The sequence below is a fragment of the Chionomys nivalis genome, chromosome 1 (assembly GCF_950005125.1).
Source record: "Chionomys nivalis chromosome 1, mChiNiv1.1, whole genome shotgun sequence".
Classification (NCBI taxonomy): Eukaryota; Metazoa; Chordata; class Mammalia; order Rodentia; family Cricetidae; genus Chionomys; species Chionomys nivalis.
In genome coordinates this window covers 67,531,316-67,548,287 of record NC_080086.1, presented here as the reverse complement: position 1 = coordinate 67,548,287, position 16,972 = coordinate 67,531,316, and the positions used below count along the sequence as shown (strand labels likewise).

Genomic DNA, 16,972 nt, shown 5'->3' with positions numbered 1-16,972 from the left:
GGCTGGGGTACTAGGCTGGAAGCCTCCAAAAGATCTTCACCAGATCCAGGCAGCACAACAGGTGGTAGAAGGAGGGAGCACCCTAGCAGAGTGCAAGGAAGCAGGACTGCCAGGAGAGCCGCCACCACAGCAGGCAGGCAGGCAGGGGGCAGGTACAGAGGAGAGCTCTACCCCTCCCTGATCCCATCTGCTTCCATCCTTTGTCCTGCTTTCATTGGAGTTGGGGGGGCAGAAGAGTTCACCTCATGATCTTAACATTCCCAGTGTGCACACTTTTGAGACAGTGTACCCAATGACAACTCCCCCAGCCAGCAGCGGGTGGCCAAGGGAAGCGGAGGTGGGAAGCTGTGGGTTCTGGCTCCCAAGAAAAGACAGCAGGAGCAAAAGTGAGCCAACGTGAGCTCATAGCTCTCCCGGCAGCCCATGCACAAACAGTATCAGTACCACGGGTCTCCGCAGTCCCTCCCAGGTGACTACCAACAACCCCCAGCCTCACCAAGGCATGCCAGCCCCCTCAGAGAGCTGAGGTCACCTGGCTCTTCCTCCCCAACAAACTGTTTCTGAAGCAAAATCCATGTCCTTCTCCTAAACACTTCCTTGGGAAGAGGCCAGGGAATAACCTTAGGCTTCAGATCCACCTTATAAGCTAGCCCAGGAACCCCCAACCCACACAGGAAGAAGCAGAGCCCCACCCTGTCAGCGTCACCACCCAGACAGTGAGGTGGCAGAGTGCCATTTCCAGCACCTCCTCAAAGCTTCCCACAGCTTTCCCAGGAAGCAGGAGGCAGCTCTGCAGGAAAGACTGGGAGCATGCTGGGACACTCACAGCTCGCCCACCTGCTACCTAAGCAACCAGGCTCCGGGTTTCCTCTATGCAAGGGGGAGCCCCACTGGGTCTGTCTGCCCACCTTTCTCACACTCACTCCTGGTCTCTGCTCAAGAGACAGCCACACTGTTTTCCTGTCCCAGTTCCCCACCTCCCAGGCCAGAGGTCACTACTGAGTAATAACAAGCTCAAGACGGGCCCCCAGCCCTGGAAAGCGAGGGAAACTGAAGGAAGTCTACTGATCTGGTCCTTGCCAGCCTAGAAGGATTAGTCATGGCTTCTTAGTGGTCAGATTCTCCCCAGACTCTCCATTCCCCCTACCAAACGCACCACTCCACCCTCTGAAAACCCACCTGGAATGGGTCAGAGCCCCTTTCTCTGCTTCCCCTACACCTGGGAACACTGCCTTCCCAGTCTCCCAGACACCAAGTGGCACAGAATAACAGCAGACACCCGCTGGCTTCCCAGCCATGATGTTGCATCAGCCCCCACCCTACCCAAAATATCCTCACCCCCACCACCTCCTCTCCTCTCTCCAGCCATCTCCATGGTGACAGCAGCATGACTAATGACACCCTATCAGCTCAGACTCAGGAGTGCAATTCTCCCTCCCCCTTACTGTCTTTCACCCCCCTCCCTCCCTGCGACGCACACACCCCGGGGATTTCTGCAGATTGGATGCAAACCAACAGTGCCAGGGCCATTCTCCAGAGATTTCCAGAGGCAGGGGTGGAGAGTAGGTTGCACGTCTTTAACACACACACACACACACACACACACAGTTAAACAACCAAACCCCAACTGCACCCAAACCATCCAGCTGAGAAAGCAAAAAGAATCCAAACAAAACCCACACAGGCCTGAGAATTCATTGGCCGCCCACACTCCCGCCGCCCCTCCCCCTCAGCTGCTTCTACACACACACACACACACACACACACACTAAGGGATCGCCAGAGGAGACCCTTTATTTATATCCAATCCAAATACTTCACCCCCTCCACGCGCGCCCATGTACACACATGTGTGTACACACACACACATAGACACACGCGCGAGCGCGCACGCACACACGCAAGCACGCAGGGTACCTTGACAGTCGCCCCTTGTGCCCAAGGCCCTGCTCCTTCACCAGCCTTTATTTCCACCTGCAAAAGAAGCCAAAGACACTGGTGAGGTAGACTGGTAGCAGGCAAGCGGCAAAGCAGTCCTGCACAGGCCCCAGCGCACTGGAGAAGGGGCCGGGGGAAGAAAGGCTGGACGGGACCATCTTCCTGCTCCAGCTGCCTCCCGAGCGCGGATGGGCCCCTGTGCCTTCCAGTGTTTGTTTTCCTGCTCGGTTCTCGGGCCTCTCAAGATCCCGGCCCCGCTCCCGGCCTGCACGCAGCCTCCCCTCCCCTCCCGGCCCTGCGCGCTACCTCGGCCAGCCTCCTCTACTGCATCGGCCGCCGCCGGGCCTCCCATTATCCCCGGCGAGGGAGCGCACCGAGGGAGGCACTGCAGAGGCGGCGGCCAGCTGCCGGCTGCTCCCGCCCAGCCAGGCTGGTGTGCGAGGGGGCGGCGCACACGCCAGCCAATCCCGCGCCCGGCCCTCCCCGCTAAGGACCTGCCCAGCAGCCAGGCGGGGGCCTTGGTCGTGGAAGCCACAGCCACAAGGGCTGCTTCCCAGGCAGGCCGGGGATCCCGCGGCACTCCCCGCCAGGCGATATACACAAGGCCTTCCCTGCACCTCCAGTAGGTGCACCTGGAGTACAGTGGAACGTGGAACGTAGGGGTGAGGGGTAGATGGTACCCCAAACCGGCCACTCTCCAGCCGGCCAAGAGCAAAGTAAGAGCTTGTCCTCCAAGGAGAATCCAGGGCAGCGCTTCTCTCTCTGTCTCTGTCTGTCTCTGTCTCTGTCTCTCTCTCTCTCTCTCACACACACACACACACACACACACGCACGCACGCACCCGCTCTGCAGATTGCAAAGGCATGGAGTAACTTACCAAAGGTGACAGCGCTATAACTCAGCGGAGCTCAAACTCCCTGCCAGGTCTGTCCTCCCTGAAGACCATACCACCCTACTGAGCCCTACTGCCCTGCCTTCTTGCACCTCACTCGGGAAAATGGGTTGTAGCCCATACTTCCTATGCTCCCACAAGTCAGCCGTGCCCTCCCTGGCACCCACCTTACTACCGTAAGATCACTCCCGACCGCTGCTGAAACATGCCTCATATGGTAGTCTCTCCTGGAGAGGCTTCACCAGGTGCCCCTTCCGAAACCTCCCTGGGCTCCCAGACCCCAAGAATTCCAGTCTAGTACCCTAACTCCAATCAAGCATACCAAAAGTGCAAGGGCCAGGAGACTAAAAGGGTGAGGGGGATAGCAAAGTCCTAGCAATTCACATTCCCGTAGTAAATTCCCAGATACCCCAGGCACCTGACCTCACATACACTTTAGTACCCACATATCCCGTCCCCAGCCCGTGGTAACTTACCACTCTTAACCTCTCTTTGCTCATCTGCAGAATGGAACCAGCAGCCATTTCATACAGCTGTGAGGCCTGAGATGGCACGGGCCTGACCGACACCAGGTAGGTGTTGCTGCCTGGCAGCACGGTTACGTTTCTGCCAGAGCTCAGGGTGCTTTCTCATTCTCATTCTCACAGATGAATAAGCTGAGGCCTGAGAGAAGTGACTCACAGATGAGCGCCCCGCCCCTGCTCCAGTGACTCGCTCTATTACCCACTCCACCACAAATGCATAATTGGCTCCCCCAGGGTCTCCAGGGGGTACTCAGAACCAGAAGAGCTGCCTTAGGAGGAGGGCAAGCCTGCCTCTGGTGAGGCAGCTTCGGGGGCCCACACTTGCCTCCTCTGTGGAACAAAGGGCAGTCTTACTAGGTCCTTCTCAGAGCGGGAAGGCGGGCAGATGACAAGATAAGGTAAGGGACCATGTCCTAAATCATGACTTTGGGTGACAAACTGAGTGTGTCTTTTGTGGTTTGGTTTTGTTTTTGTTACACAGTTGCTCTGTGTGACAGCCCTGGCTGGCCTGGAACTTGTTTGTAGCCCAGGCTGGCCTGGAACTGCCTGGTTGGAATCCACCTGCCTCTGCCTCCCAAGTGCTGGGATTAAAGGCCCACCACCGTCAGGCTGTGTTTGTGTCCTTTAACTCACATTACTGACCAGCATAAATGCATCCTTTCTCCTGGTTCCCTAAAGCCCTGTGTTACATACCCATGCACCCCACAGAGACAAACACAGCTCCCAGAGTATCAATCAATACTGCTACTACTCCAGCTGCCACAGTGATCAGCCCCCTGCTGCGCACAGGCCCCGGGCCAACCACCCTGTAGTATCACCTCATTTTACCCACTCTACACACAGCCTTGCACAGAAGGAAGACTCTTAAGATGCCAAACAATTTGCCCTTCAAACTTCGTGGGCTGGAATTCAAACCCAGACCCTTCCTGTCCTCTGTAGCCCCCTTTCTGTCAAGCCTAGGAAAATAGACAACTGGGTCACTTAAGATGACCACTTCCTGTCAAAGAGATCTGAGAACACTAATGTTTTCACTCTTCTCTATGCTGCTTCCTGACTGACCCCTCCCCCGCATGCTAGGGCACTGCAAGGCTGAATCCAAACAGTGCCTCCCTCTGCCAGGTCCTCCCTGGCCTGGAGAACAGCACACCGCCTCTTCTGGAGCCAGCATATCGGAGGAGCAGTTATTTTATTTACTGTCGTTCCCCACGTGGGTGGGGCCGTCTTCCCCGCTTTTCCTAGGCTCTACACAGAACTGGAATGTGCTGAGCTGTGTTCTACCTCAGGAGTGTGGAGTAGCAAGGAGGCACTGAGATGGTGTGAGGTCCCTAAAGCCTGGGGAGTGGGGGAAGGGCGGGGTGGCATCCACTCTCCTGGAAAGGACCAGCATGCCTCTTTCTCATAGTTTATGGGAACTCTGGAGCTGAGTTTACCCCATTTCCTTGGGCTAACTCTGTGCTCCTCCAACTTCAGGTACGCACCCTGCCCTCCGGCAGCCCTTGGCTAAACCACGGGAGCCTATGGCCCCAAGGGAGTCTACTCCCATTCTCATCCCACTCCGGCTACCTTACTTCTTGAGAGGTACGTGATGCCAGGTCAGTTCGCTTCCCACCTGACAGCGTTCTCATCTCTATATGCCCCTCCTTCTACATATGGGTCTCACTGTGATCAACTCAGAGGCACATGGGATTCCTCTGCATAAGGACAACGATCCATCCCCAGTCTTCCATGGGGTCTCCCAGTCTCCTCTGTTCTGGCTGCAGGAGTAGGGCCACAGAGGAGGTAAATGGACTCACTTGCTGGAAACACTGAAAATCTCAAGACCACAGCTATCCACAAACTATACTGCACACAGACAAACAGGAACCTAGACACCGTGGGGAAGGAAGACTGCAGGTGAACCGCGCACCAAGCCTCGTGACGCCCCACAAAGGGGGACACAGCACAAAGCATCTTATTTAAATCTCAAACCACCAACACACCAGGAGTCTTCCATACCCACTCTACGGTGGGAAACAATAGAGTTCTACACACCTTGCCCAAGATCAAACAGCTACAGCGACCCAGCAGGGCTCTTCCTGTCATGTCACTTGCAGTGGCACACTCCAGGGCCGCTACAGACAGTCCTGCAACGCTCAAGTCCATCTACCTCCTCCAGAGGTAACAGGGGACTAGAGACAGGTCTCTTCTCTTCCTTGCCTCGCCCTGAACACAGTACTTCTGCACAGGGCTTTTCCTTCCTTGTCCAGTTGAAGCCCACATCCTCCACGATGCCTTCTCTGGGTACCTCAGCTTGTTGCCAGTCCACAGCACCACCAACATTTCTCTTTGAACACCTGCGGTTTGTCTCTGTGTACATACACATGTCCTGCCTCCCAAAGCACCCAATACTGAAGGCACTAGGAATTGACTGTGAGGGGAGACCTGTGACCCCCTTCCCTCTCCATCACACAAAGGATCCTGTCAAAGAAACCTAGCACCCCCTCCACCCTCGGCGCCTATGTTTCCCGGTGTCCACACATCAGTTTCCACCCAAGTAATTGCAGCCCATCACACATACATCATCCTCTATATTTGAAACTCTTTGAGGTTGTCATGGGAACTGCCTTTGCCTTCATTCACTGATCAGACCTCACAATTAGCTTTGGCAGCGGAAGTCTGTGTCAATGGCAATCACCAGGAGGAGGAAGCAGAGGAGGAGCAAAAGAAAAAAAAAATGCTCCTCCTTGGAAGTACAGCAGAACAAGATGCAATGAAGGCACCACCGCTGCCCCGATGGACAAAGAGGCGGCCCCAGTGCCCACCCCTCATTTCCTCTCTGACAAATAAGACGTGTACACTGAGCCCGACACACAGTGCCACAATGCCTGTACCCGCACGTCCTCCTCCCAGTGCTTCTCACCCCTCCTAATGCGACAACAAAGATCTTCGTGTTGTGGTAACCCCCCCAAAAAAATTATTTCATTGCTACTTTATAACTAGTTTTGCTACTGTGATGAATCATAATGTAAATATCTGATATGCAACCCCCAAGGGAGTTACACCCACAGGTTGAGAACCACTGTCCCAGATGCTCAGGGGAAGCTGTTGCACTATTCCATTGGGGTCAAAGTCAACTGTCGTTAGGACCACCAAATGTCCCAGGACCCACTCAAATAACAGGAGACTCTATGGCATTAAAGAAACCCAGGGCAGCCTGGAGGAAGACTTCCAAGAGAAACTAGCACACACTTCAGCTCCCTCGAGGATCTGTGCATACCCTCAGGTATGCCCAGCAGCCTGCCTACATCTTTCCACAGCTCTGCCATCAGCTTTGAGCACTCCAGGCACAGAAATCAGGAGAGTCAGCCCTCCTTAATCTCGCGAACCACTACCTCCAAACTCTCAAAGCCTGTTCCTTCCCTTCCCAGCTGGTCTGCTAGAGGCACAAGAGTGTCGAAGGCTAAACTCTGTCCTCAGGGCGTTCCTCCCTTCCAGCTTTACAACAGCATCCTGGTAAGAAAACGTTTCTTGGTCTCATGAAGGACAAAGTTAACACCGTTACTGCTCTACTCCAGGCTCAGGTTCAGTGCCCGATCTGGCACATGCCAATCCTGGAAAAGGTTTGCTGGATAGGGCTCGCTACAGGTTAAAGCATACCACTTGATTTTGGAAACTGAGGCAGCACCAGAGAGGAGCTGTGCTTCTCCAGGAAGAGACATAGTAGGTCTTGGGACTCAGGACGCATTCCAGAAGGTATACATCTTCCTTGTTCCTTATCCTGTCCTCTGAACCCCTCACCCCACCCAGGCCTCAAGCAAGAGCCTGTCCTCCCTCTCTTCTAGAGTGCCAGAATAATTCCTGGCATCTTTGGGGGAAGCGGGTGACCTGTGTAAGGGGCAGGTCAATAAAAGCATAAAGACAGGCGAGAACAGCCACTGTCTCTGCCACATGAATGATTCAGACATGGAACACTAGAGTCCAGTACCTGGCCACTTGTTTCTGACCCAGCTTTTTCACGTCCCCTCTTGAGGCTTCCCCTGATAATGAAGAGGGGTAGTGTGGTATAAAGACACTCACAGTCTCACCAATGCCCTTAGGACTGCCAGTGAGATCCCCATCCTATTCTGAGACCCTGGAACTGCTGCGCTAATAGCAGGGGGAAGCATGTAACCTTTCCACTAACTCCCAGGGCACCCCAGTGCTGGAACTCCCACAAGTCAGCTCAGCAGTTCGAACAGAACAGAGCCCTCTGAGAACCCAGCCCACTTTCTGCATTACTTAAGGCAATCAAGTAGCCCCCAGACCTGAGTTCACCCGAAAGGCAACTGAGGATTTCACACGGAGCTGCTTTCCCGGTCCCCCATGTCCAACCACTGCCTCAGTAATTAGTAGAAACTCAGTCTGCCAACTTCTTATTCAAGTGGCAGACAAGATCACCAAAGTGTACACAGTTCGGGAGTGGCAGCCGTCGTGGACCCACACAGAACACAAGGAAGAGGCTGGCAGCAACCCAGCTGGACCACAGGAATGCAGAGAGATAAGGGGGGCTCGTCCTCCGACATCCTCTCTTCCCGAGCACTCTAGTCTTCTCCCACAGGCAAGGAAGAGATGGAGTCTAGACATTTGAGTTCCAATATAGTCAGCCCACCTACCAGCATACTGCCTTCTCCAGGAGACAGCCTAAGGCAGAGGGCTGACTCTGGGCCGGGTTTGTGAACAAGTAAGTACACGCAGGACCATACGTTAACATGAACAAGGTTCACAGAGGCTTTGATCAGGACTGTGGGTGGGAGGGTCCCTGTGGGGAATCACACTTTACTCCCACCGTGTTCTAAAGAAACACATAGTCATGCCTTCAAGAAGGGGTTCTGTAGTCGGTTAGAACCCAGGGGAGCATCGTTCTCTTCTATATCACAGCTATGAGCCATGATCCCTAACTCTGATGGCTACTTCCCCAACCTGAAAGAGGCTATGGTAAGGATGAATCTGGGAATCACACAGGGACACCCCATGTGCAGCTCATAGCTCTGCCCAATAGATCTCCTATAGCAGTAACTTTTAGAGACAGGGTATTAGTGTAGACTGAGACTGGCCTGAAACTCATCATGTAAGAGGCTGGACTGCATACGGAGTTAAGCCAGACTCCAAGTCATGAATGCACTCTGTCTTCATCTCCTAAGTGCTAGGTATGAACCACCACTTCCAGCAAAGAACATTCTTTATCTGCACTGTCCAACAAGAGCCATTAGCCACATGCAGCTAATTGGAAGGTGGCTATTGTGACCATTACTGTATTTAATTTTAATTTAAATAGCCGTCCATGGCTTATGGATCTCACATTGGATGGCTCAAGTAAATCATGCTTCTAAAATCTGGGGTAGCCATGAATGTTCTTGAGAATGTGCTAAAAACTACATGTCTCCCCAGAGAAGATACACTGTCACGCTTTGATGAGATATTCAGCTAAACCTTCCAGAAACTTCACAAACATGACCTCGACCCAGACCCAAGACTAATTCCAGTTACAGGATAAAGTCTAGGGCTGGGGGCACAACTTGGTCCGCACTTAATTGCCTAACATACTTGAGGTCTAATTCCCAGCATGACAAAAAAATAGTAAGTAGATTAATTAAGCGGCCGCGGAGGTGGCTCCAGCTAACGAAGTGCTCGCTGCACAAGCACGAGGACCTGAGGTTTGAGCGCCAGCAGCCACGTGAAAACCCAGCACAGTGTGGGTTGTAATCCCGCACTAGAGAGGTGGAGGCGGAAGGATCCCAAGGCTTGCTGGACAACCAGGCTGGCTAAAATGCAAACTCAATGGAAGACTGACTCAGAAAACAGGTGGTTAGGCTGGAGAGAGGGCCAATGGCTAAAAGCACTGACTGTTCTTGTAATCCTAATTCCAGGAGACCCAACACCCACTTCTGGCCTCCACACTGGTGCACGTGAATGCATGCAAGCAAAACACCCGTATACATAAAATAAAGATATGTATGTATGTATGTATGTATGTATGTATGTATGTATGTATGTATGTATGTATATATACTTTTTTAATGACACGGTCAGGTCATGGTGACAAGGGACAAAAAGGTCTCTGCATTTGAGGCCAGCCTGGTCTACATAATGAATTCCAAGCCAATCAGGACTATATGGCAAGTCTGTCTTTGAAATAGAAGGTAAACAGCAATTGAGGAACACATTCAATACTGATCATTGGCCTCCACACACAGGCACACACAGGCACACACCGGCACACACAGATACACATGCACACAAACTAAGTACAAAATGTGGCCAAAAATTATTATGGCCCAGGTTAGGTATTTCTTCTGCAAGAAAGCTTCTAAGGAATACACAGCTACACCTGATGTTACACTTCCCACAGACCCGGGAAGATCTCTCACTCCAGAGGATGCCTTCATAAGGTATCCCCAGTCTGCAGACCCATGCAGACACAGGAAACAGGGCACCCCTAAGGCTAGCTCACGAGGGTAGGAAAAACAGTAAACATCACATTCTTTTTTCTAACATGGCTCCAGTCAGCCTACTTCAAACCTGCTAGCAAGGTCTGCAGGCTCCTCCACAGGAAGGAATTGACTCCTCTTCCACACGACTTTCCCTCTAGTGCTCTGGAAACAGACGGGCCCAGTTTCCTTTGATTGTCCTATTCGTGGCAGGTCTCAAGATAGGCTGACAAAATTTTCAGAGTTTCAGTTCTTTCCACCTGACCAGGAAATCAGGGTTCCTCACACATGCCTCTCTTTTTAAAACAAGTCCCAGGAGGGCTGAAGAAAGGGCTCGGAGGTTAGCATTTGTTCTTGTAGACGACTCAGGTCGGATTCCTAGGACTCGTGTGGTTTGAAAACCATCCATGATCCAACCCTCTTCTGACTCTGAGGGCACCAGGCACGCATGTGCAAGCAGAACACTCAAACACATAAAATAAACCTAAAACAAGGTCAAACAACTGCAGACTTTTCCACGTCTCTTCGGTCCCACTCAGTCTGGCTGAGGCTTGCTGCTTAAGCTGCCCCACTCTCCTCAGCCCCCTTCCCATCTTCCAACCTAGTCACTTCCTCTTGGAATTCCCAGCCACCATAGCTGTGCAGCTGCAGAGCCTTCAGCCAGACCCAGGATTCCACTGCTGTACCCCTCCCTCTTGTGTACCACTTGTGACCTGTGGGCCTACAACCTCCCACATCGGGCGTCTCAACAGCAAACATTGCCCGAGAGCTTGCCTGGCTGTTTTCAGATCACACCCAGTCCTTAAGCAGCACTACCCAAAACTAGCCTGAGAGACTCCAGGGGAATGAACATGGAGTCAATCCGGGGTCAGGTTCTCCTTCGCTAGGTGTCAGCTGGAATTCTGGGCCTGGATGTGAGGTCTTCTGATCCTTTCCCACCTCCCTACCCCTTTTCCCGGTCACACGAGTATTGGAAAGTTACCCTTCAAGTTCTAATAGTTATATAAAGCATGTGGGTATCTGGCTGAACTACAGATTTGGGTTCCAAAGGTTTGGGATAAGGTCAGAGATTCTGCACTCCCGACAAGCTCTAGAAGATGGTCCACGGCATAGCAAGGTGGAAGTGAGACTAAGCTACTTCTTGTCCTGCAACTCAGGCGGGAGCTGTGCCTCTCTTGTCTGCAGCAGGGGGTCTCCACCCTGCACATCAGATTCACTAGTCTAAGAGCCTCAATCCAGTCAAGTATGCTCTAGGCCAACTGAACTGGTGGCTGGGGGGACCCATTCACTAGGAGTTAAACGTTTTCCCCAGGTGATCCCAGGGTAGAACCCCTGCTCTACTTGACGGACAGGGCAGGGACACTCAGATCTATGCAGGAGGCTTCTGCAGCAGGCTGCTCCCAAAGGAATCACGGCACCCCCAGTCCACTGCTAGCCTTTCTAGCCTCACCGCCTTTTTAACACCCTGTTCTATAACTAGCAAAAATTAATATCAAACTTAAATGTTTATGATTTCCAAAATCTCCAAACCTGGACTTCTCGCCAGCCCTAATCTACCGTACTCTGTTTATCAGCGCAGTTCTCGGAGCACTCGGGAAGACGGTCAGTGGGTGTGAATGCACAGTGGCGTCTGGCTCTCCTTTTCCCAGGATAAACTCCCGTGGACACAGGGACCCAGTGGCTTGTTTTCCTGTCCCTAGTTATGCTCCTAAGTTGGAGGCCTGCTTCACTTCCTTCTCTTTGCTGCATCACAGAGAATCTGCTGTCATAGCATTTCCGAGGCACAGGACCTTCTGGCCACTGGGCTTCCTGATGTGCCTGGGAAGGCTCAGACATATCCTGAGTCTTTCCACATCAAACTCTAACGGGCGCAACCTTGACCATCTCTGTACACTTGGCAGTACTGTGGCACCACACAAATGGCTCCTGTTAGGCTTGGGCCCCTTCACTACCCTTGTCATAGTTCCTTTTTAAGAAAAAACAAAAACAAAAAACAATCTCTTCCTCCAGCCGACTATCCTTATGGAGTCTGTGGCTATGGGGTTTTAAACCAGTGCCTCAAAGATGATTATCTGGTCACTTGCCCAGCCTCTTCTCATGCCTCACATAACCAGGTGGACTTATTTTTAGAGAAATCTCATCACCTCTACTTTCCACTGCTTCTCCCTTTGCTGAACACCTTCCTCGAGAGCTAGCTTAGTGAGACCCCATCACGTTTCTGACATTGTGGAAAGATCTCCTGGCCCCCCAAAGCTGCAAGGTGTCTTGTCAGGAAGGTGAAGATGATGCATTTGGCTGAGAGCTAGCGAGTAAGTACTCTGCAACCACAAACCTTTTCTCTGCTGTTCATTCACTGTCCTGCTTCCAGCCTGAAGCCTAGATTCCCCTACACAGACCTTCTCCTACTTACTCAGCTCCTCTTCCCTTGCGCATGCCCAGGATCACAGTGCCATCTTGTTCCTGGTGCGCAGACACCCCTTCCTACACCTGGCTCCAGAGTCCTGATCCATGGTTGTTCGTTCAGCGAGCCAGGGGATGTCTCAAGATACACTTAATCTGTACTTACAGGCTTACGACAGACTAATACAGTTGTTTATATGTGAAGTTTAATCCTGCCACTGTGTGCTGGCTACCTACTGTGTGCCAGACATGCTGTATATTTTATTTTGCGTTTCCATTTTATCCTTGTTAACACCCTGAAGAGGATTACCCCTCTCACAACCAAGAAAACCAAAGATAGAGGGATTTACTACGTCACCCTAGTGTGCTTCACACTTGACCCTGAGAAGCCTGCCTTTATTCAAGTGAAAAAGGTACAAACCAAACAAACTCTGATACCAGCCTAAGCCCTGAATCTTTCTGGAAGTAGGAAAGAAGGCCACAGTAGAGGTACAAACTCCTTTGGATGTGTTATATCTACTACCAACCCAGGAGCAACCACAGGACCCTGGGAAGCCACCTGTAATCTTCAAATTCTAAACTACGTAGTTCAGGGATTCTGACTCACCCTTCTCAAAGCCCACTGGGGAAAAGAAAGTCAAGAAGAGAAGCAAAAGGGAAAACACAGATAAGCATTCTCCCTCCCGTGTCCACCACCCTCATAGGATGGTACCAAGCAGCCATAAGCAGACAGCATAAAAGAAACCCCAAAAGCAGTTGGGAGAGTGGAGTCAGGATGGAGTTAAGGAAGGATGCCCAGAGGACTAGAAACGCAGGGACACAGATGAAAGCAGATGCTAAGACTTCTGAGGCTCTGGGGATGGAGTACCCCACCATACCCGAATAGTCAGGCCAAAAGAAAAAAAAAAAGACCTCCCCAGTCCCAGTCCCGGGACACTCTCCCCCGTTAAGTTCAAAGATCTAATGATTAAGATCACTTCAGTCCCCTGGGGCAGTTAAATGCGCAGCTGAAGCGGAGTCTCTCAGGCGCATCTCGGGCTGCAGGCTGCGAATGTGCCCGCGACAAGCCCATTAGATGGAGTGTTGTCCAGACAGCCATTCTCAGGCTCTCAAGCCTTGTAGGAGCAGGTTGAGAAGGAGAGGCACGAGTTACCATTTTGTTCTTTTTTTTTAAAAAAAAAAAAAAAAAAAAAAAAAAAACAAGCAAAGACAGCAAAAACAAACGTCTTTCTTCAAAGTTTAAATATCAAAGGGAAGCCACCTCTGGAGCACTGCTCATTAAAAAAAATTAAAGGTTAGGATCATCAAGATGTGGGGGTAAAGGTGTCAGCTGCAAAGCATGGGGACCCGACTTTGAATTTCAGGACCCACACAGTAGAAGGAAGACAACGGACCCTCGAGTTGTCCTCTGACTTCCACGTATGCGCCATGGTGCAGAAACAGACGCAAATAAACAATGAAATAATCAACTCTAAGAAAAAACTCATTCCACTGTCACTGTCCTGCGTTATTTCTCTGGAAACTGGAGCCGGCCCCAGTCCACAGACCTACATATAGACCTCGGGTATCACAGGCTGTCCAGCTACATTTCTACCTGACCCCAGGGGCCTAGGGTAGCCGCCAACCACGCACGGCAAGGTCTGCCGGGTGCATAGACTTCTCAGGGCTGTCTCTAAGACTCCGCCACCCCAGGTCCGCAGGATCTTTACCATGACCACCCGGCAGCCTGGCCAGCAGCCTGGCCAGCAGCTTATACAAGAGGATGACAGCCCTGGCCGCATTTCCAGCCCCCTTCATTCAGGTATGCCCCACTGTTGCCAAGACCGGCACTTAACGCCATCCATAAGGGCCACCAAGCATATCTAGCGCACCGAGTTCGGCATCTTTACCCGAGTCTGTCAGAGGAGTGGAGAGAGATACCGGGACAGAAGAAAGAAGTGCCCCGTTAGAAAGAAGGCAATGATGGCTCCAGCCATGCCACATGCAGTTCTCACAACCTAACACCAGCTTATATCTACCTCAGCCTCTAAGAAAGGACCTGGAGGGCACAAGGTGAGAAGCACGAAAACTGTCCAATACCAGTATAGAAGGACTGGACACTACTGCCCCAAGGCTGGGGCGAGGGGAGCTGCAGAGCTGATCCAGATGTCCGCTTTAGCTGGTCAAAGTAAATAGGGAACAGAGACTGTCGTGCCTGAGCCATGACTTACGGTATGTAGCAAGTGGGCAAAGGGAGTGAAGGAACAAAACCCCTGCCCCCAGCACTTGGATCTTTCTTCCTGGCCAAAGCCCTACCAGCTTGAGGCACGCACAGCTCCACGTTCAGCAGTCAGAGAAATCCCAAGTGCGGCGGCATACCAGCCCAGCCACAGGTGACCTTATGCTCAGAGCACAGCAGCTCCTGGACCATAGGAGGGGGCTTTGGAGGTCAACAAGGACAACTCGATTTTCCCAAAAGACAGGCCCAGAGGGGCAGAATAGTCTAGGCTCTTGGACAAATTAGTGGCACGGCTGGGAGCCCTGCAGACTGCCTAGGCCTCTGTCTCTGTCCAGCGCCAGTTCCGCTGCCTGGAGCAACTTCAGCGGCAGCACGCTCCGCCTAAAATCTGTTCTGTTGGTCAGTCCCTACTTTCGCCAACTGTCGGCTGTCATAGCTGCCACCAACTTCATGTGGAGTGTTCATCGCCACAGTAGAAAGGAAAGAAGTCCAATACAGGGCCACTGCTCCTCCACTCCTCCCTCCCCCCCCCACCCATTCCGGCTGCTCTCAGCCCAAGTCTTCCCCCATCTTCTACCCTGAACACAGGGAGTCCTTGAGAGTATCTCAAAAGCACATCATTCATTCATAAATTGGCATCCAGTACCTACTACTATGCCAAAAAGTCTTTGGCCCCAGAAAGTATCCCATATCATTGAGAAGCCCAATCACGCATCTCTCACTAAATTCCCTGTTTAAGAAAAACAAGAAGCCAAAGAAAGGTTTAGGGGAGAAATACCCCGGCTCCATCAGGACAGCACCAAAGCCAACCTGTCACCCAGAACTTTCGCTCTAAGTTCATCCACCTCCATCTCCAGCACCTCACTGCCACCACAGCTGCCCACACCACCCACCTAAAGTCCACCTGAGGCGTCCAGTTCAAGCTAGACATGGCTGTCCTGCATCAACCATAAACACCCAGGAGGAGGATGCTGGCTCTCCATGCTCTGCAAGGGACTGAGTTACTCTCATACAAACCGTCAACCTAGAAAAGGAACCCCTTCCAACAGCAGGCTGGGCTCCAAAGGAGAGCAAGGGACCAGAAATGGAAGGACGGGCATAACTGGATGAGCCTTTTTAACCAGACCCTCGTGATGACAACACCCTCAAGGAAGGGACGGGGAGCCCAGCAGAGGCCCACTTACCTCTTTAAGAAGCCCCACTTTTTTCTTCAGCACCTCACACTTGCGAAGTTTGCAGATCTGGTGCGTGCGGCGATTGGTGCAGCTAGTGCAAGACCCACAGTTTTCCAGCCGCCGGCAGGGCTCACAGGTCCCACACCTTTTTCTTTTCTTTCGCCCATCTCCACCCCCTCGCAGTTGGGTCTCACTCCCAGCCATAGGAAGCCCAGGCCCCTGGAAGCCCCCTACCATCCCCTGGCCCTGCGAGAAATCATAAAGGCCTGGGAGGTCCGACTGGACCGCCAAGGGCACCTGAAACTGGCTCATGATGCTGAGGTTGCCAGGGAAGGGAGCATAGGTGCTGGGTTAAACTACTGTCCAGTCTCCTGATGCCAGCAAATGTCACCAACAGGTCGTTCTCTCCTAAACAAGTCTACAAGGGTGCCGGCAAGAAGCTTCGGCCTCTGTAAGGAGTGTCTCTTCTTGAACCCTCTTCACCTCCGCTGCAGCCGGCTGCCAGGGCTCCTTCCAGGACCAGTCTCCCACCTGCAGGGCCCCCGGATCAGGGGCAAGACAGTAGCAGCAGCAGCCCCCAGGAAAGGTTTCATCTTGGCTGGGTGGGTTCTTCACCCTCACCCACCCGGGGCTCAGGCATGAGGCGAGCCAATGGGTGTGTGGTGGGGCAGATTAGGGTGAGGAGTTTCCTCCTGACAGTTCTCCCTCCCTGGGTCAGGATGGTGGAGAAGGCTACGCTGCCTGGGGGTGGAAAAGACACAGAAAGGGGAAGCACATCACTCGGGGCTCAGGGACAACTTTCACGTGTTATCTCTTCCTGCTTCTGGGAAGAGAGAAAATGGGGGAAGCCAGAGTCTGAGTCAAACGAAGTCATTAGAGCCTCGGATGGAGGTACAGGGAACTAGCTGGGGGTAGGAAGGCATTCAAGGGGATGAGCGGTGCTAAAGGTGGGAATTCTGAGAAAGTTGCTCTGTACACCCCCAAACATACATCTTCCACTTGCTTGTGAGTTTCATTAAAATCCAAGCGAAGTCCCTTACTGGGGGGCCACAGGACCTTCCCCGAGGTAACAGAGCTTGCAAAATAAAGTTTGCAGAGGCTCGTTCATTGGAGTGGATGGCACCCCAAGCACCTAGGCGGCCTGGAGGTGGGGGGTGCACCCGTGGGGAGTCCCAAGTCGGCCACCTCGCCAAGCCCCCAGGAGCGGGAGCCCAGAGGGCCACAGAGGAAAGCGACCCGCGCCACCGAGGGGCGCGCGGAGGGGGCGCGCTGGGGCGCAGGCCAGGCTGTGCGCGCCGCCGCCGCTGCTCCGGCTCCTTTGTTCTGGGGCCTCGGCCGCTCCGCTCCCGCTGCACCGCAGCCCCCGCCCCGCCACCCCC

General features: G+C 52.8%; 1 protein-coding gene across 3 annotated transcripts in view; it reads right to left on the bottom strand.

Annotated features, from left to right (window-relative positions):
- Positions 1–15,905, bottom strand: part of Tet3 (tet methylcytosine dioxygenase 3) — a 100,959-nt gene extending 85,054 nt beyond the window's left edge. The window contains exons 1-2 of one of the 3 annotated variants that reach the window (XM_057767677.1): positions 15,603–15,905; positions 1,918–1,974 (exon numbers count right to left, since the gene is read on the bottom strand). In XM_057767677.1, coding sequence (XP_057623660.1) covers positions 1,918–1,974; positions 15,603–15,905 — 360 coding nt within the window. Of the gene's footprint in view, positions 1–1,917; positions 1,975–2,244; positions 2,404–15,602 lie in introns of those variants that run through there. The other 2 variants (XM_057767694.1, XM_057767685.1) reach the window with 2 other exon arrangements.
- Positions 15,906–16,972: the final 1,067 nt, after the last annotated feature.